This window comes from Podarcis muralis, chromosome 2 (genome assembly GCF_964188315.1).
Source record: "Podarcis muralis chromosome 2, rPodMur119.hap1.1, whole genome shotgun sequence".
Classification (NCBI taxonomy): Eukaryota; Metazoa; Chordata; class Lepidosauria; order Squamata; family Lacertidae; genus Podarcis; species Podarcis muralis.
In genome coordinates this window covers 50,656,191-50,676,156 of record NC_135656.1, presented here as the reverse complement: position 1 = coordinate 50,676,156, position 19,966 = coordinate 50,656,191, and the positions used below count along the sequence as shown (strand labels likewise).

The 19,966-nt window shown below is 43.3% G+C and overlaps 1 protein-coding gene across 10 annotated transcripts in view; it reads right to left on the bottom strand.

The window, feature by feature from the left end:
• The window catches only part of SH3TC2 (SH3 domain and tetratricopeptide repeats 2), a 43,519-nt gene that overhangs the window by 11,222 nt on the left and 12,331 nt on the right, over positions 1-19,966 (bottom strand). For 6 of the 10 annotated variants that reach the window (XM_077924457.1, XM_077924455.1, XM_028717662.2 and 3 more), the window contains 11 exons: positions 17,942-18,046; positions 16,611-16,738; positions 14,847-14,952; positions 13,824-13,967; positions 12,027-12,222; positions 11,412-11,485; positions 10,517-10,712; positions 5,525-5,661; positions 4,988-5,029; positions 3,177-4,892; positions 2,301-2,481 (listed from right to left, as the gene is read on the bottom strand). In XM_077924457.1, coding sequence (XP_077780583.1) covers positions 2,301-2,481; positions 3,177-4,892; positions 4,988-5,029; positions 5,525-5,661; positions 10,517-10,712; positions 11,412-11,485; positions 12,027-12,222; positions 13,824-13,967; positions 14,847-14,952; positions 16,611-16,738; positions 17,942-18,046 — 3,025 coding nt within the window. Of the gene's footprint in view, positions 1-2,300; positions 2,482-3,176; positions 4,893-4,987; positions 5,030-5,524; positions 5,662-10,516; positions 10,713-11,411; positions 11,486-12,026; positions 12,223-13,823; positions 13,968-14,846; positions 14,953-16,610; positions 18,267-19,966 lie in introns of those variants that run through there. The other 4 variants (XM_077924458.1, XM_077924454.1, XM_077924459.1 and 1 more) reach the window with 2 other exon arrangements.

The window sequence follows — 19,966 nt, the reverse complement described above, 5'->3', positions numbered from 1 at the left end:
GTAATCCTCCAGATCTTGCTGGACTACAACTCTCATCATGCCTGACTGCTGGTCATGCTGGCTGGTGATGATGAGAGCTGGCGTTCAACAGCATCTGGAAGGCCACAGATTCTCCACCTCTGGCACAGAGAGACGCTATCACAGGTAGCCAGAAGCAGTCACCCCAAATCTTTTTTTTTTTTTAAACCCACTGGTGGGACAGTGCCACATGGCTGAGGAACAGTGAAATTTGTTACAGATAGGTAGCCGTGTTGGTCTGCCATAGTCAAAACAAAAAAAATTCCTTCCAGTAACACCTTAAAGACCAACTAAGTTAGTTCTTGGTATGAGCTTTCGTGCGTGTGCACGCACACTTCTTCAGATACACAGTGAAATTTGTGTTTGAGATGATGGATGAATAAGGTGGTGGCAGGAGATGGGTGAGATTTAAGAACACCCTGTCTGCTCTAGGATGCAAAAGACATCTTTTCATGAAAGCTGTTGGTCATATGTGAAGTGCTTCTCTCCTTTTCAGACAGGCAGTATTGGAATGATGTCACAATGGCCTGTCAGTCTTCAGGTGAGCAGCATCAGCATGAGGTCACAATGCCTTTCAGAAAGGCAGTGTCAACACAGGGCCACATTGTTCTCCCTCCCTCACTGAAGCAGAGAGTGGCAGCATGTCTTATATAAACAACTATTTATCTCTTTCACTGGAAAAGCCGGAAGCAGGAAGTGGATACAGTCTCCTCCTCATGGAGGGGGCTCCTCTGTAACAGTATGTGGGTACAATTTCTTTTTTCTTTTATCAGTGTGTCTGTACTGTAGACACCAGTTTTTTCTTTCTGTACTGTAGACACCAGTGTCTCTCTATCTGAAATGGAGGGTGGCATGTAGTCAGAGAAGTGGCAGATAAGGAGTTGATGGGCAGGCATTCCTACACAGTCCTTTCCATTGTGCATCCCTTTTCCTCCAGGGTAACCTGTAATCTTGAGCAAGGAGGCTAACAGTACAAACCTCCTTGTCGTACATTCCTCCCCTCTGAGCTCATTCTGACCTTTCATAGGAAGGTTAGCATCCAGATTCCTAAGCAATCATAGCCAATACTGCAAAAAGACCAGTGGTAACTTGCAAGTACGCAATAAATAGCTGAATTTAAAATTACTGTATTTTTCACTCCATTTTTCACACTTTTTTCCTCTTAAAAACTAAGGGGAAATATCTGTGTGTCTTATGGAGCGAATGTGTGGTCCCTGGGGATGGGGGGGAGGGGAACCCGGGCTTCCCCCGCCAGCCCCGACAAGCTCCTGAGCAGCCATGGGGTAGCCTGAGAAGCCTCCGCAGGGCAGCGGGGAGCCTTCATCCGGCTGCCCTGCGGAGCCTTCGCAGGCTACCCCAGAAGCCAGAACAGCTAGAGAGAGTGCTGCGCAGTGCTCCCTCTAGCTCTTTTAGCTTCTGCCCTAGCGGCACAAAGCCTTCATCCCGCTGCCCTGCAGAGGCTTTGAACGGCTATTCCTGGCTTTTGCAGGATGTGGGGGAAGGGACAGAGTGAGGCTCTCTCACTTCCCCCAGCTCCCGCAAGAGCCCCCAAGAGCCGCGCTCCCTTTAAAGAGCCGCGCGGAGTGTGTGTGTGGCTCTTGGGGGCTTTCCCCCGAGGAGGGAGAAGGGCAGCCTGCAAGGGCAGCCTGGGGAAAAGCCTGCAAGTGCTGCACACACGCTCCATGCGGCTCGTGAAAGGGAGCACTGAGCAGAGCCTGGGGTGCATACAGGATCTGCTCAGCGCTCCCTTTAAATAATATTTTTTTTCTTAAATTCCCCCTCCAAAAACTAGGTGCATCTTATGGTCAGGTGCACCTTATGGAGCGAAAAATACGGTAAGTGAACAATATTTATTCTCAGTAGATCCCAGGGCTAATTTACCACCTAATTTACCACCTGCACTAAATGCCAAAAATATTTTCCTGGGGTATTTCATACTATTTTTCAAAATGTTCAAAGCAGTGTACACCCCCCCTTCCAGGCAATACAAACATATTAAAAACTATGTTTCTCAATGGATGTGGATACTTTTTGAACCAAATGTATGGTTTGTTTTAAGACCCATTGTGCCATGTTTTGTGGCTGGTGTAGTTCATGCCATGTGGTCTGTACTCAACAGTGGCATTTAAAATTTCATATTTAAAATATAACGAGTTTGCACTAAAAATGATAAAAGTGAAAATAATTGAAGTTGTCTGACAACAAAATCACTGAAATAAAAAAACATGGTTAGAAACGCCTCATTTTTTCCATCTTAAATGTTGTACATGACGCTGACTCACCTGGTTGTCTGCAGACTCTGGTAGAGCTGGCTGAGGACCTGCAGAAGCTGCCCTTCCATTTCTTTGTCCTGGAGCTGCTGAGCTAGGAAGAGTTGGTGCTCATGGTAGATGATGCAGGCCCCAGTGTTGGGCTGCACTTTGCGATAGAAATGGCAGATGGACTCAGTGACCTGAAGCTGACCTGGGTGGTCGCAAGATTTCAACATTTAAAATTGGTGTAAAAATGTATTGCAGTCAAATACAACATTCCTACAATGCACATGCTGGGGAATGCTTTGTATCACTCAGGAGAAAACTTGCTAGTTCCTCCTGAGCTGGGACAGACTTCCTTTGCATGAGACTTAATGTGGGTGTGGCCTCTTCTTGGACAGAGGAGCACACGGCCTCCATGTTCTGCTCTTCTTGTTCTCCATTTCTGTGTTTCTAAGAGTTAAGAGAAGGGACTGCTGAGTCGCAGTCACTTGAGCCTATTTCCCTTATGGGATAGTTCACATAGTTATATGTTCTGTAAATTAAGTCTGCCTTCAGGGATCTTATTGTGAACTGTATGATTGTAAGCAAACTAGTTTTATGTTAACTTTAATCAGATGGTCATGTCTATTCTTTTAGGAGGGATATAAAAAGGGAAACCAGGAATCTTAAGTCGTGAGGCTCAGATGAGCCAGCAACAAGCTAACCACTGTGTAATTTTAAAGGGGGGATGCTTGGAACTCTGCTAGGATATGGAACTTGAAGCGCAAGTTAGGAAGGATATTATTAAATAATATATCCTCTCCCGCCTCCCTAAACATCCCCACAAAAATAAGGTCAAGGAAACAGCAAATACCACCCTCCATTTCCCCCCTCAACCCACATCCCAATAGTCTAGCTACTCACTCATAATGTTGCGTGTGTTCAAGGCAACGGCCAAGGCGAGTTCATGAAACAGTTTGCTCTCATCTGTCTTATGCATCTCCACCTGGCACTGGGCCAACCACAGCAGAATCTGCACCAGCTCCAGCTGTGCATCATCTCCACCCTGCAGTTCAAAATACAACCTAACAGCCTGGAGAAAGTAGCATTCCGCTAGGTGGCTTGCCTGGCAAGAGACAGCCAGGCACCCAAAGTTGGATAAGGCAATGGCTTGGTTCCGCCTGTTGCCAGTCTCCTGGGCTTTGTTTAAAGCCCTCAAGTAGTTCTCTGCTGACTTCTGCACCTGCCCTTCTCCTTTAAGGGCGATGGCCAGAAGGTTGTGGACAACCCCATCTTGTGTGATGCTGTCTGTCTGTCGCAGAGAACGCAGGAGGCGCAACATGATCTCCGACGCCTTTTCTGGCTGGCTGCTCAAAGCGTACACCCACCCCAAAGAAAGGGAGGACTCAAAAGCTTCCTCCTCGCCCATCACTTTGCCAAGGGCAACTGCCCTGTTCGAATAATGAACGGCTCCTTGTAACATGCCATGTTTGAGGTACATTTTGGATAACACTGCACAAAGGGCTCTCTCCGTGGGCACAGCTCCGTTCTCGTGGGAGAAGGCCAAGGCACAGCTCAGGTAGAGGCAAGCCAAAGCGGGGACGCTACTTCTGCTTCTCCTGTTTTGGATCACCAGGAGCTTAGAAGCATTTGAAAGGATGAATCCAGCTCTCCAAATGGGTGTTGGAGCCCCTTTCACAGGGCTGGGAGGGGAAAGCCTGGCAGATGCCAAGGCAACATGCGGCAAGCACTTCTTCTCATAGAGGTAGGTCAGGAGAGGCATCAGGTCCAAAGAGGGTGCACTGGAGTCCTGGCTAGAGACACTGGAGCACAGGAACTGCAAGCGTTCAGAGAAAGGCAGGACCTCGTCATACTTGCCCAGCTGCAAGAAGAGCCTGACCACAAGAAGGCAGGCCCGAGCTTCCAAAGCAATGTTGCCCATGGTGATGGCTTCTCTCAGAATGTACATCATGACCTCAAGCTCATTCTCAGAACAGAAGCAGTGTCCAGGCAGGCAGGCCAGAAGGGCCACCCCTTTCCCAAGCACGGACAAGAACTTCTGCTTCATCTTCTGCTTCAGGTAAATGGCAGCAAGGTTCGTGTGCAGCGAGGCAAGCAGGGGCAGGTCATCAAACCCTCTGTCAATAGCGCTCATGGCTTCCTCAAAATACACTCGAGCCTGAGAGAACTTGGCCTTCTTGGTGCAGAGGCGGCCCAAGAGAAAGCATATCCGGATGTGAGCCCAAGCAAGGTGACCTCTCTTGGCCCAGTTCCTGGATGTCTCTAGGTATAGGACTAGCTCTTCCTCACTGGAGAAGCCATAGAAGGTGGAACTGAGGAAGGAAAAAGAGAGGTCATAGAGACTTTGGAAATGGGGCACATAGCCATCTTGGTTGAGGAAAGTCAATATAGGGTCAAAGACATCAGAGTCCTCCATGTGCCCAGCGTTCAGGTCAATAAAGAACTTGGGGTCATCAAGGTCATCTGGTTCTGGCAGAAGTAAGTGTTCCAGGGTAGAAGGTGAAGAGTCACCAACAGGACTGGACTTTTCAGAACCACTAGGAGTTGGCAAGCTATTGCTAGCCTGCTTCCCCCAGCTCTCAAACATCCAGCCATCCTTAAGTCCCTGAACAACTGCATCTGAAAGAGAGAGATAAGCCACAAGGAAATGCTTCCCCTCACGAAGATACATTTCAGGAAAAACAGCACCCACTTTCCCCTTCATCCATACTCACCTGATGGCATTCTTGGGTACATTGCCACAGGTTCAAAGCCATCTGTGGGACCCAGAAAAAGGGTGGAAAATATGCAGAATGAGATCATGGGAAGCAAGAAGGCTGCACCTCAAATACTGCACTAAAACCAAAGGCTTTCACTATCTTCATCTCACAACACATTTAGCTTGAACTTGGGAGATGTGCTCAAAGGGGAGAAGACAGGCGTAGGAGGCACCCAGAAGCACTATGACCCCGTAGGTGAAAGGAGAGCTAGTTGTCCATTCTGAATTAGAAAAGTTAATTTTCCAAAAGAAAAATGCCGACAAAATCTGGTTTAAATTTTTGATAAAAGTAGTACTATCTCTTTCATTTATATCGTTTGACCATCTATTTAAGAATATGATGGCTCACTAATATTCAACAGGAATTGATGACGGTGATTCAAAACATAAATGGAGTGAACAGTTGGAGGGAAATGGCAAAGTTGGGAATGACAGGTAGTACAGCACTTTGCTATTAGACAAAGGGCTGTATTAGGGAGGAATGGATACTCACCAAGCCTGTACACAGAAGTGATGTCTGTTTGTGCCCATTCACCCAGAAGATTACTGTAATGCGTCTCATTGCCGTTGGATGGAACCTGCAGAATGGAAGCGACTTCTTCTTCACTAAAAAATACTGGATTCTTTTGCCTGTGTTGGGGATAAAACATGGGTAACAGCAAGTCAGCGCTACATCCCATCCTAATCTCTCTTAGCCTCTGCTAAGAGACAAAAACTGGTGTCATTTCCAAGGAATGTGTGATATTTCCACTCCTTAACTATTCCTTGCAGTAAAGCTGAAGCTGAGTACCAAAGTTTTAGATGTGGTGAAGGCATTGCGTTCCAAGGAAAATCTACTTTACCCAAAGTTAAGAGAGCATATCTGCATATCGGGGGGGGGGGGAATCTCTAGCAAGATAACTGGGTTTTCCCCACCAACTTGCTGGAAACAAGTTGTGAGGCAAACAGTGAATTTGGCTAAATTAGGACTTGAGGAAACTAGGGTTCAAATTCTCACTCAGCACTGCAAGCAAGTTCATCCCTGGTAGGAACCCACCATGGTATGCTTACAAGGATTTTCCACTTCCTATTATTGACAAGTTGAATTGTTTTAAGGAATGGCAAAAGGTATTGTCTAAATTTATCTGGCGGGGGGGGGACGGGACCCAGAATTAAGTTCAAGTTATTAACAGATTTGAAAGAGAGAGGGGGTTTCTCCCTGCCAGATTTAAGGATTTACTTAGAAGCAGCAGCCTTTTGCTGGTTGAAAGAATGGTTTTTTCTGGAAGATACAGACGTTTTAGATTTGGAAGGTTCTGATAATGTATTTGGAAGGCATGCATATTTATTGTATGATAAGATAAAGGCTCACAGAGGATTTAAAAATCATATAATTAGAAAATCTTTATATAATGTTTGGATAAGATATAAGGATTTGTTAGAAAGGAAAACACCCAGGTGGATATCACCTTGGAAGCTAAGACCTATAAAAGGTTGACTATGAAAGCCAAGTGGTTGAAGTATAATGATATTTTGATGGAAGTAGGGGGACCAATTTAGATTAAAATCTTATGACCAGTTAAAAGATAAATTAGATGTTTGGTCCCAGTACATCCAGATAAATGAAGTGTTTAAAATGGATAAGAAAATTGGTTTTCAAACAGAGAAATCCAAACTGGAAATGGAATTATTAGATACAAAAATGAAAAACCTATCCAAGATGTATAATTTATTGCTGGAATGGCATACGAAAGATGAAGAAGTGAAATCTGTAATTACTGAATGGGCTAGGGATGTGAGGCACAATATTACGATGTTGGATTGGGAGAAATTGTGGAAAAAAGGAATTAAATTTACAGCATGTAATGCATTAAGAGAAAATTTGATGAAAATGATGTACAGATGGTACTTAACACCAGTGAAGTTAGCAAAAATGTATAATACTCATGATAATACATGCTGGAAATGTAAGGAAAAGAAGGAACCTTTTACCACATGTGGTGGACGTGCCCCAAGGTAAAAGACTTCTGGGAAAGGTTTTATAATGAACTGAAAAAAGTGTTGAAAAACACATTTATTAAGAAACCAGAAGCTTGGTATAGTGGGGCGTGAAATCCCCAAAAAGGATGTTACTTTTTTTCTGTATGCCACAACAGCTGCGAGAATATTACTAGCGAAGAATTGGAAGAAACAAGATTTACCAACTATCGAAGAATGGCAGATGAAGATGATGGACTATATGGAACTTGCCAAACTGACCGGGAGACTCCGAGACCTGAGAGAAGAGACGGTGGAAGAAGACTGGAAGAAGTTTAAAGAATATCTGAAAAAAATGTTAATATTTAAATCTTAGAATAGCTTTGGAAGTAGATATAGGCTGTAGGGTTAGAAGTAGAAGATAGTGTATTTTAAAATAGTATTATTTGTAAGTGATAAAATGTGAAGGCTTTTATGGTAAAAGTAAGCTTGATAAAAAAATGGTTAAAAATTATGATATATGTAAACTGCTAAAGATGAAGTAAAATGAAAATCAGATAGGGGGGACTTGGGGAACACCTAACAATGTTTAGAAAAAATAAGGATAAGACAAGAATTTGTTTGTATTGTGTTTTTTCCTGTTTGTGTTGTTTAGTGGTGTTATAAAATGAATAAAAATTTTTTTTGGGTGGGGGGGAAATACAATGATTTTCCAAAACAGATTTTTTTAAAAAACTAAAATGTTAAATGCTATTCCTGCCAGCAGAACAGCACCTAAACTATGACAAATAGTATTTATTTTATTTTAAATTGGTTAATTATTGTATTGATTAAGATAATTAATGAAACATTATTCCATCAGCAGACTTATTCTGATGAAGAAAGGAAATGTAAAGTATTATCCTAGACATGGTGATTCAGAGGTAAGTCTGAGTATTGGTTTATGAGTTCAATGTAGATTATTCCGAGGTGAGTGTGGGATTGCAGACTCAAGTTTCAATGTTATAGGCTGCAATCCTATACCTGAGAGTAACCCCCTTTGCATTATTATGAAGCATGATATGTAGTTATGGCATTCATTATCCACTTACAGTAGAAGGAAAGTATCACTCCAAGGAAAAATCTTTCCAGAGCATCGCAAACTGAAAATCTTGAGGAAGATTAACAGTGACATCTTGTGGCCACCACAATTTCACACGCAACTCTACATGCATACATACAGAGCTCAAATGTACCTGAATTAGTTAGGATATACACTTCATTTGTCTTCTAACTTACCTCCTGCATGAATAACATTTGTATGTGATATATGCAATAATTGTCAGGAGACAGCTTTTTTCAGTAGGGGCACCACAGCTTTGGAATGACTTCCCTAAGGAAGCACACCTGACATCTACTTTGCAAGCTTTTAGGCTGAGGGTGAGTAGAAGGTAGGTTGAAATCTACTGGTAGTTTTCTCTGGCAGTTTGCACTAGATCTGCAAGGGTTTCCAGTTCCCAAAGGTTCAGCTCTAGCAGCAACCACAGATGGCTGTTTTCTACCTATATTAGGCTCCTGAAAGAAAGAAAGCTAAGCAGACATGGACTTCTGGGCAAGGGAATGATGTTTAGTTCAGTTCTCATCCTGGAAAACAAATTCCTGGGCTCAGAACATGCTCAGAGGTTTGTTTGTTTTAATTCTAACTTTTGCTTGGACCATAGTTTTCAAACCCATTACTTGCAGTGATACAATACCTTAATCAGAGCACCTGGACAAATCCTGCCACTAGAAATCCAGCCTCATGCTGCCACACATGTGCTAGTTAAGCCTTCACCAAAAGTGGATGTGCCAGAGGTATTAACACTTTATAGTCCTCTGGCCAGAAGATAAACTACCTGAAATTGATTGAAGTGACTTTACTGTAGGAAGTGCTAATGACCAACTAAGCTTCCCCACACTGTCATGTAAGCTGTCTGTTTTACCTGATGTAAAGCAGCATTTGCTCTGTCCCTTCAAATGGTGACTCTTTATTCTCATAAGCTTGCAAGTTGCACACACAGTAGTTGCTGCAATTAAAGGCTACCATCTTTCTCTACTTTGTGCTTCTCTTCTATTACCCAAAATGCACCTGACAGCAGATGATCGCTTGAGAATATCTTTGGGACCAAGACCAACTACTATACATTAGTGCAATATTCACCAAACCATAAACCACTTTTGAAAGCCTTATCAAACCCTCTTTAAAAACCCAGGATTTCCTTAAACTACAGCTGCAATCCTATACTCACTTACCTCAGAGTAAGCCACACAGAACTCTACAGGACTTATGCATAGACAAAAAATTGCCATGTACACATTCCTTTTCTAGCTGTTCTTACATGTGACCGAAGTATTTTCTGAATATTCATCCACTGATCTGAATATAATTATCTACTTGCTCTGAAACAAGGTTGTTCCTACAATAAACCCATCAACTATGAGCTGGAGTTCTATGATGCACCTCCACATGAACAGAAACTCCCCCATTCTTTTCTGTGTCAGGACAAGCACCATGCGCAATGCACACAGAGAGCTTTCCCCAATGTTAATGTGAAATGGGATTCATTTGGAATATTCTGTAAGCTTCAGAACTCGCATGTGAACACCAGAGCTACTGGACTGGAGCAACTGCCCCCCCCCCCCCGCTCTTCCCTCACTGTTGCCATATCAAGCCAATTTCCACATACTGAAGAATGTTATCAGTTAACTGAAATTCAGAGCAAGAGATAAGATACAAGTTGTGCCAACATTTCTTAATGACATGCCTCTCAGAAACCTGAAAGAGGCATAAGCTGTGGTGCTTTTGTCTCAAAAGCCTATTTTCTCATCACCTGAAAGTATATATTTTAAACCTCCAGCCTCATTTTTAAAAAGATCCGGTCCTCACAGATGCAAGCAAACACTTGAAACTTAAATCAATTACTGCAGGGGACCATTTAGCATTTGGTGGGGGGAGAAATAATTACAAATAAATTCCAAAAGTAAAGAAAATGAACACCAGATTCTTCAAGGCTTGATTCAAGTCACTTTGTGGAGAAACAGGATGCAAGAACTCCAAAATATTTGAAAATGTGAACTGTCAAGCAAAAGTAAACAGATACTCTTATCTGTGTACTTCCTCTGTGTGTTGACAAGGCCCCTTGATTTGTTCAGAGATTAACTTCCCACCAGGTAGAGATCACCCATAGAATTGTACTGCTTGAGTTGCTTTGTGCCTGAGGCAAGGCATATCTTTAAACATCTCCATTTAACAAACTCATATTCAACTCACAAATCATTTCTATGTTATGATTTTGATCACATGCCTTGAGACGTTTTCTTAAGCAAAAAAAAAAAAAAAAAAAAGGAATCTTGAGCAACAACATTTTTCCTGTCTCCTATCCACAGTCCCCTCACACCTCACCCTACACAGAAAAAGATCCCAAACTTGATTTTTGCAATAAACACCAATTGTGTCTTTATCTCAGGCCACAAGTGTGTTTTCCTCCCTCTGTGGGTATTTCATACTTACATCGGCTCACAAGTCTCAGGATGCACACATCTGGTTTGGACAAAGCCTACTGCACCGCTGGTTGTGGATTTCCCTATAAACCACTGGAGGCCTGGAATGAGAAAGCCAGTGACCTCTATGGTGTCCCCTTTGCAGAAGCTCAGCTCGTCCCATCCTTTCCCTCTGTGATCTTCTGTAGTTGTGCACCTCCCTTGGCCTAAGAAATAAAACAAAAATGTCCCTCATTCCAGCAGGCTGAACCATTGAACCATTCTCTCTTTGAAACAGTGACCAGTGGCAGAGAAGGGCATGCTTATGAGTTGAGTGTGGAAACAAGGTCCCTTTGTGTCCCATAACATTTGTGTTTTGTCCTGTCACCTGAAACCACAGCTTATTCTCCTTAATACAGCTTAATACAGCCCCCCTTCAAATGAAGACAGAAGAAAGAAAGAAGCTTGGGTAAAATGTTTGCCTATTTCAGCTTTCAGCATGAAAACATTTGGAGTGAAGGTAGGGGATAATCACTACTATTGCGAATGTTCACACTTTTTGTGTCAATTTGCCATCACCTTCCCCTCATCTGTTGCTTTGGCAGTACCCCAACCCGTTAGGTGCTTCCTTTTTCATAGTGTGGTTTCAGTCAATTAGGTACATCACATAGTAAATGTAATGATGTCATGACACTATTCTAGGCAATTAGATTTGATGTCACTGAGGGCAAATGAAGCTAATTTAGCTGATGTTTCCGCTTCTAATTTAAACAAATGATTAAAAAATGCAAACTATATCCTGTGCAAATCTAAGACATTCTAAAAACCCTGCAATCCCACCCCCACTTCAAATAAAGAGAGAAGTACACAATGGATCAGTCTTAAGTCAGTTATCTACAATTTACCCCCAATAAGATTGTCCTCACCAATCTGCAAAGAGCCAGGTCCGCTGATTTGTTTGGAGATACCACAGCTCATTGGATAGTTCTTCAGGAACCACCTGTGGATGTGAAGAGCTGTGAATGAACACTCTATTTCTTTCAGAGTACAGTCGTACCTTGGATCCCAAATGCCTTGGTATTCGGACATTTTGGCTCCTGAATGCCGCAAACTCAGAAGTGAGTGTTCCGGTTTGGGAACATTCTTTGGATCCCAAACGTCCAACGGGGATTCCACGGCTTCTGGTTGGCTGCAGGAGCTTCCTGCAGCCAATCAGAAGCCACGCTTTGGTTTCCGAACATTTTGGAAGTCGAATGGACTTCCGGAACGGATTCCGTTCGACTTCCAAGGTACGACTGTACTCTTTGCTTCACATTTGGGGGTGGGGAATGGTGCACACTAACCTTTCATAACATAATTGCCAATAAAAGTGATCTCAGGATGTATTTACAGAGGGCAGGTATATTAATAGCAGCCCGTTTTACCCTCAGAGATAAGAATGTTTTCATTCTGAGCATTTTACTCTGAGTGAACCCAGGTTACGGCCACAATGACTCACAATGTCGGCCCTGTGTATAGATTGCCACAGCCGCTCTACTTACTGGTAAAAAGGATGGGGCAATGGTTCCATGGCTGTGACAGGGACCAGGCCCCTCTGGTCATTCAACAGAGATGTCCCTTCCCATTTGGTGTCATGCCCAATGTCTTTCACATGGACAAGCTCATTTTTGGAGAGCTTCAAATCCTCCCCTTCTTCATCTGTCAGGACATCAACCAAAACCCTGGCAAAGAAGTTTCCTGCAGATGAAAGAAGAATTGATAATGGTCAGGATTATTGTCCTATAAACAGCTTGGAAGCCCTGCTCAATGTGTTACTACCTTCAAACTTCAGTGTAGAAACCACAGCAAGCCAGGCTTTTTCTGCCATGGTGTCACAATTGTGGAATTCCCTCCCCAGAGACCTTGTTTGGTCCAATCTCTCTATTCCCTTGCATAAAACCGTGAGGATTTTTCTCTTTAGGAAGACCAAGTTTAAAGCTATTTCAAATTGCAGTGCTTTATGGGCATTGGCTACATAGCTGCATTTGTGTTTTACTGGTTTTGTTTTCGTTGTACTGATTTGTAACTTGCCTTGGGTCTTACCCACCTTCGAGAAAGGTGAGTAACAAAAATAACAAGCATGATACCAGTGAAAATTCTGTGGGAAAATTCCTCTCCTGCAATGACCACTTATGAGGGCAAGAGGTTGCCCAGCAGGTCAGAACCATGTCTTATTCTGAAATCTCGCTGAAGCAACCATTTGGAGGCTGGGTTGTGGGCTCTGAGGAAGAGAATTGTTCAGTGCATTATCTCAGGATCTAGTTGCTCCCTGACCTCATGTTTGCTTCAAAAAGAATTTTGTGCAGAACGATTTTGGGCTCCTCGTGTTGACTATATGAAGTGATTTGCTCACAGTGAACTTCCTTTCTGGTAGTCTTTGGTCAGGGTTGGTGCCCCTGTTATATATGGAAAAGCCTGTCACCATCTTCGTGGTGTTTTTGGAGATGGGTAAAGCCTTCCTGGTCACTCAAACATTTCAAATAATTTAGATAATCTCAGTCTTTCTCAGTTTGTATATCTGTGTTTTAATTGGGGAGTAGGCAATTTTTTGGTAGCTTTTTAAATTTTACTTTTTCTGTAATGTTATGGTTTTATATATTATCTCATATATTATTTACTGTAAGCCACCCAGAGAACTTTACATTATAGGATCTAGGTAAATAGGTAAAGGTAAAGGTACCCCTGCCCATACGGGCCAGTCTTGACAGACTCTAGGGTTGTGCGCCCATCTCACTCAAGAGGCCGGGGGCCAGTGCTGACCAGAGACACTTCCGGGTCACGTGGCCAGCGTGACTTCGCTGCTCTGGCGAGCCAGAGCCACACACGGAAACGCTGTTTACCTTCCCGCTAGTAAGCGGTTCCTATTTATCTACTTGCACCCGGGGGTGCTTTCGAACTGCTAGGTTGGCAGGCGCTGGGACCGAGCAATGGGAGCGCACCCTGCCGCGGGGATTCGAACCGCCGACCTTTCGATCGGCAAGCCCTAGGCGCTGAGGCTTTTACCCACAGTGCCACCCGCGTCCATAGGTAAATAGTACCTGTCTATTGTACACTTTTGCTAGGGACTATACCCCTCACCAGAACCAGATTTTGGGGTTTGAGGCAGGTAGGACCCCTTTCCAAAATCTACCTACTGCACACCTGCATGGTCCCACTCTGGCCTTCTCTCTCCTGCCAATAGGAGTCCAGAGCAACCCACTTAAGGGTCCACCTTATGGACATGCAGTATTACGGATCCAAATCATACTCCTAAAGGGATATTTGGAGAGGAGCTATAAGACTAGCTTCATATTTCTCACCTTCCTGAAGCAGAAGACCTAAGTACATGGTGGCCATGTGATCCTCGTCTAGAGCAACAGTTATCTCGGTGTCCTCCACCAGAGCACAGTTCAGCCAGTACTCAGGGGTGAAGAGAAGATGCTCCAAACAGCTGCCCACATAGCCTGATCCACAATAAAAAGGAAGAATGCAAACATATCAGGTGGCTTCCAAGAGCAAACATGCAGCAGTGGTTTTCTCAGGTAAATGTCGGTCATTCTTCGGGCCCATGCCACACAGCCTCAGGGCCAAACTGAAAACGTTCTATTTATTTCTCAAACTTACACAAGCCGTCTCCCAGCAGGAAGTTTCAGAAGTAGTTAAAAATCAAATAAGCCAATAATAATAATAAAACCACAAAACAAAAACTTTAAAGCACAATAAGCTTTTTTTTAAAATCCCATAACGTAGAAGAAGGGAATGTTTTTCTGTCAAGGGCCACACTCCATTAGGGATAATTTGTCAAAGGCTGCCTGCTGGGGCGGGGAGGGCCAAACCCAGTAGTGTCTGGGGCCATGGGCAAATGAAGTGTGTGCATCCTTTTCTCACTAATCAACAAATTAATTTCAGTTTCCTATGCTTGCAGCATCATAATTTTGACCCATGTGCCCTTGTCTGATCCTCCCTTCCAGCTCTTCACTAAGCATGGATCTTTTACAACCTTTCTAGGGTTGAAACTGCCTCTTATATGGAGATGAAGCCACTTCAGCCTTGTTTCTTTCTCTCTTCCTTGTAGTGTCTCATTTGACACCATGAGCCATGGTATCATCAGAGTGGATTTCATTCCACCCCAGCCTTGCCTTGTTGGAAAGGGGGAGCAGTGTGTGAAACTGGACCTTTGTCAATATAAATACTGAAAAGAGACACAGAGGCAGAAGCTCTCTTTCTCTAATATCTTAAGAGTCTAGTCCTGCCCACAGCAACTTATATAATGATCCCCACATCCCACCCTCACAAGCTCTCCTGGTGGAAAGCCAGTCTCCCCTAAATTCCATGTGATCTACCGAGCGCTAAGTATGTTGAAAACTTCCAGATTTCTTCTATGGTCCTGAAGGAGAGTAGAAAGCGACTGTCCTGTGCCTGGATACAAACCAGCCGGGCTGACAGCTCCTGCAAAAAAGGAAAGCAGGAAAGACCATGGGAATTATGTTGTGAATGAACATGTGCTATATTCTGTGTTTCTTCTTCTTCTTCTTCTTCTTCTTCTTCTTCTTCTTCTTCTTCTTCTTCTTCTTCCAACAATGGCATTTGAAATTTGGATTGTAGACCAAGGGTCATGACTACAGAAAGACAATACAACCCTGCCCTACATAAAGGGAGATCAGCTACTGACATGAGTCAACAGTGTGATGCAGCAGTAAAAAAAAAGTTGATGCTATTCTAGGCTGCATCAGCAGAAGTATAGTGTCACCTGGAATACTGTGTCCAGTTCTGGGCACCACAATTTAAGAAGGATCTTGACAAGCTGGAACATGTACAGAGGAGGGCAACCAAGATGATCGAGGGTCTGGAAACCAAGCCTATGAGGAATGGTTCAGGGAGTTGGGCATGTTTAGCCTGGAGAAGAGGTGACTGAGAGGAGATATGATCACCAATTTCAAATATACCAAGAGCTGTCACATGTAAGATAGAGCAAGCTTGTTTTCTCCTGCTCTGGAGGATAGGAGTCAAACCAATGGCTTTAAGTTACAAGAAAGGAGATTCCAACTAAATGTCACAAATAACTTTGTGACAGTAAGAACTCTCCTTCCTTGAAGGTTTTAAAGCAGAGATTGGGTGTTTACTGCCCTGAACTCTTTTGAATAAAGATGGTATTGCAAATAATGTGCAGGGGAATTTAAAAATGGTAGGGAATTTAAATAATGGTGGGGATTTTTAATTTTTTAAAAAAAAGCTTTCTGAGTTTTAAATAACTTTTCATTCAATTTTAATAATTTGACAATGTGTGGCATTTATATAATCTCAATTTGGAAAATAAACAGCAAAACGAAACATTTCTGATTGAGATATTGTATTATTATAGTTATCAACAAGAACAACAACAATAAGAAACCAAAAAAGGAGGAATAAAAAAGAAAAGAAATAAGCATTAAAAAATCCATGAATGAATGATAAAAAACATACAACATTTCTTGGGTACATTTGTCAACATTATTTGAGTGGCAAGTTTTGTAGTTATAAAAACTTGAAGTGTCCAGTCACTTTGGAGCAGGGATAGTTACACAGATGTGAATACGAAAATAATTATGAATATGATTATGAGTGTGATCGAAGGGATAAAGGGAATCTGTGGGCTCCAAACCTTTTCCTTTTATAGGATCATTCTAACCATGTTGAGCTATATGTTGTCGAGGCGGGGAACTGATTGTTCTTTTTGCAACTACAGATCCAAGAGCTTTGTTGACAGCCGTGATGCCAACACTCAATGCCATCACATTGTCACCTAGTTACAGTGACAGGCGTGGCAGGAATAATAAAAGCTGGCAATTCACCTCTGACTGCTTTATGCAGGCATAAACAAAAGCATAGCTCCGTACTAGAGCAGATGTTTTGCACACAGAAGATTCTAGGTGAAAATCCTTGGCATTTTCAATTTAAAAGATCTCAAACACCAGACATGGGAAGGACCCTTCGGTTTGAGATCATGGGAGAGCTGCTGACAGAGTAGACAGTACTGAGCAAGATGGCACAATGGCCTGACTTGGCATAGGACAGATTCCTACTTTGCTACCCATGAGGTGCTTAAGAAGTAACAGCAACAACTTTACCTTGAAAAGAGCACAGACATCTTTGTCGTCATTTTCTAAGGCCCACAGCTTCTTTCTGGCTGTCTCCTGCAGCTGGGGATTGGGGCCCTGTCCCGAGCGACTCTTGACAGAAAATGAGAGGGCAATCTCTTTAAAATTAAAAAGAGAGAGAAAGAGAGATAGGCAATTAAAGAAGATAAAATACTAAATACCTTTGTCCAGCATTCTGCATGGATCAGCTCTACTTTTGCCTAACTGTGAGCATTAGTGAGCATCAAGGGGGATTGAATGCTTCTATCATTCATCTATAGATATGTAATCAAAATTCCCATCACACCTTATTAGATTCCACAGATTAGACTGGTGAGTTTACAGCTTTTGGAGACAAGCTCCCCATCTCAAATAGCGGAAAAACAGGAGATTATCAGCACTGGAACAGCCAGTGTGGCTTCAGGATAGGTCAGGAGAGGTGCTCTGGCAGGGCTTACATTGCACTGTTCCTCCCAATCTTTCACTGGAACTCACTGGAACTAAAGCATTCAGTTTAATTCACTTGTGGAAGATGCTGTTTCTTGAAATGCTTCCTGGGTTCTAGGACAGGCAAGTCAACTCACAGCAACAACATGCTTGCCAGGTCCAGTCTAGCATACTCTGAATGGCAGAGGGTCACCTTGGCTATGTTCCCCAAAGCAGAATGTAAGAGAATCACTATCCCTCTTGTTGAGACCAGCCAGACTTCTTTGTTACTCCATCTTTCTACAAAAACCGCCACCAGTTAAAGTGCCAGCTACTGAAGTAAGCGGTTTTACCCTCACTGAAGTCCTGAATTCCAAGAGAGTGCCTGGCAGCTTCTGGCTCACCTTCCCCATTCATAAATACCCCACATCAGGATTCATGCAGCATTTTCAATGAAGATTCATTTAGGTGTTGTTGCAAAAAAAAAATAATTTACACCCAATTCATAATAAGTTATCACATGGGAATTGGTGGTTATCTGAGGATATTTCTGAGAGTGTTGTTTTTGTTATAATTAAGTGAAATGTGTCCCTTCAAACCTAATTGGAATTATGCACCATCTATGGATGCTATTAGCCACTGGAAAGATGTTGGGTGGTACAGGTCAGACAATGGCCCATCACTTTCCCATTCATACTGTCTTCTGCATTGACACCTGGAATTACAGACACTGGCCTGCTATAAACTCTGCTCCCTTTCCTTCTTAATCTTCTGCATTGCTAATAAGTCATGCAATGCAAACTACGTCATTATCTCCTCCAGAGAAATGATCTCAAGGGCTGGCTCATTAGTTACAGATGTTAAAAACAAAAGGCAGCAATTAGACAAACACTTACCATTTGGGAACCCTTCCCCTACAGCCAGTGACACGGACTCAGTTTCCAGAGTGCCCTCTCCTATTTGTGCAGACTGACTTCCTGGATCCAGTTCCCTGGGGTTACCTGACAAGTCACCATGTAGGCAGAAGGACCACTGTCAACTTTTTTAGAAGAGGGAAAGCAAGGGCATAATACAGGAGGCCACCAACCTTTCTGGGCTTGTGGGCATATTTGGAATGTTGAAAGAGTGTTGTGGGTACCTTCCCCTGTGGCTGCTTCTCTCCCCGGGGTCACGTCACCACCCACCGTGACAGACAGGCAGACAGACAGACAGACAGGAAACAAGCTCAAGTGTGTACACACACACACACACACACACACACACACACACACACACTTCACACACACACACACACACACACACACACACACACACACTTTATTTTTCCAGGAGAGCAGGGTAAAAGTCAGATCCAGTAGAATCAAAATATATCACATTGAATCTGCATGAGATCACTAAAAAGACACATCAAATTAAAGTACTCCATATCACTGTACACGATAAAAATAAATAAATCATACATCTGTTGCTTGCCATTGACCCAAGGCAAGGATTCCTACTGAGTTTCATGACTTTAGCATAGAATGACAACAAAACCACCAACAAACTGCAGAAAACATCTGTGTGCCCAGAAGTAAATTATTAGTCAACGGTGGTTTTGAAGGGATACTTGTGCCTCAGATCCATGATTTTGTACCACGGCAGAACAAGACAGGACCAGATTCTTACACTTCAGTCAATGGAAGCAGATGTGATCTGTGATTTGATGAGGAGGGGGAAGACTGTGGAAAAAATGTGCAATTCCAATAGGAAAGTGTATAACCTCCCCCCCCCCATCTGACCCCTTTCTCCTATGTAGCCATTCCATTTTCTTCCTCCACCTCCCAGATCTCTCTCCCTTCCCTCCTACCCTCTCAGTTCCTCTGCTTTCTGACCAGGAGCCGATTTGAGTCATGAAAAGTGATGCCTTCCTTTTTACTCTCCCAACTTCCTCCTTCAGTGCTGGGTACTTTTCAAGTAACCACTGTCACCACCTCATGACAAGAGGGGCGTCTTGTTGGGCATGAAGGGAAGTCCTCAAGTGCACCGTTGGGCTCATGTGACCACAGCTGGTAAACTACAGGCATCATGAAAGGGGATATAGCAATATATAATACCCCTCGACCCCAGGGACTTCAATATGAGTGGCAGCAGTTTTTCTGCAGTCCCAAACAGAAGTCTTCCCAAACCTGGCTACTTAAGACCTTTCCAGCTGAAGGGTGGACTTAAATTTCACACAACCCAAACATTTCCTTTCCTCTGCTAGTGACTTCTCCAAATGGGAAATCTCTCACCAAAGGACCACCATTGTTTCCTTTTGTTCCTGGCACTGACTCAAACAGGAGCAGCCCATGTGGTAGGGAAGAGCCACAGAGCTACCCTCAAAACAGCATCGCTATGGCCACTTACCTGAACAGGGTGGTGTCAAGGCTGGGACTGCAAGATTGGTGGCAGTAGTCCTGCCAGTGTACCCTTGTGGTCCTGACCTCCCCCTAAAGTGCTTTTCACAGAGGTAACAGTGGCACAGTCTCCTCACCTCTACCCTACTGGACTCAAAGGCTCCAGCTCTGACTTACATTTCTTTTCTGCTCATGAATTTGAAAGTCATAGATCTGGTACATCTAGTTAGATGTAAGAAAGGAAGTACTACTATTGATGGGCCAGGCTATCTGGTCTGAGTGGGGAAGAAACAATTTCCACAGAATATTTTAAAAAACAGAATATATTGGTGATTGCTTAGCAGGGGCTAGCATGCTGCACCCTTAGACTGGGCTGTTGTAATGCTCTGGGGGATAAACAATGTGTTATTTTAACTGGATTTAAAACACACACACACACACACACACACACACACACACACACAGACACACAAAGAATGGCCACCCTGAATGTTCTGGAGATGGAGTGGGTGGAGGGCTATGAATTATTGCAATTAAGAAAGA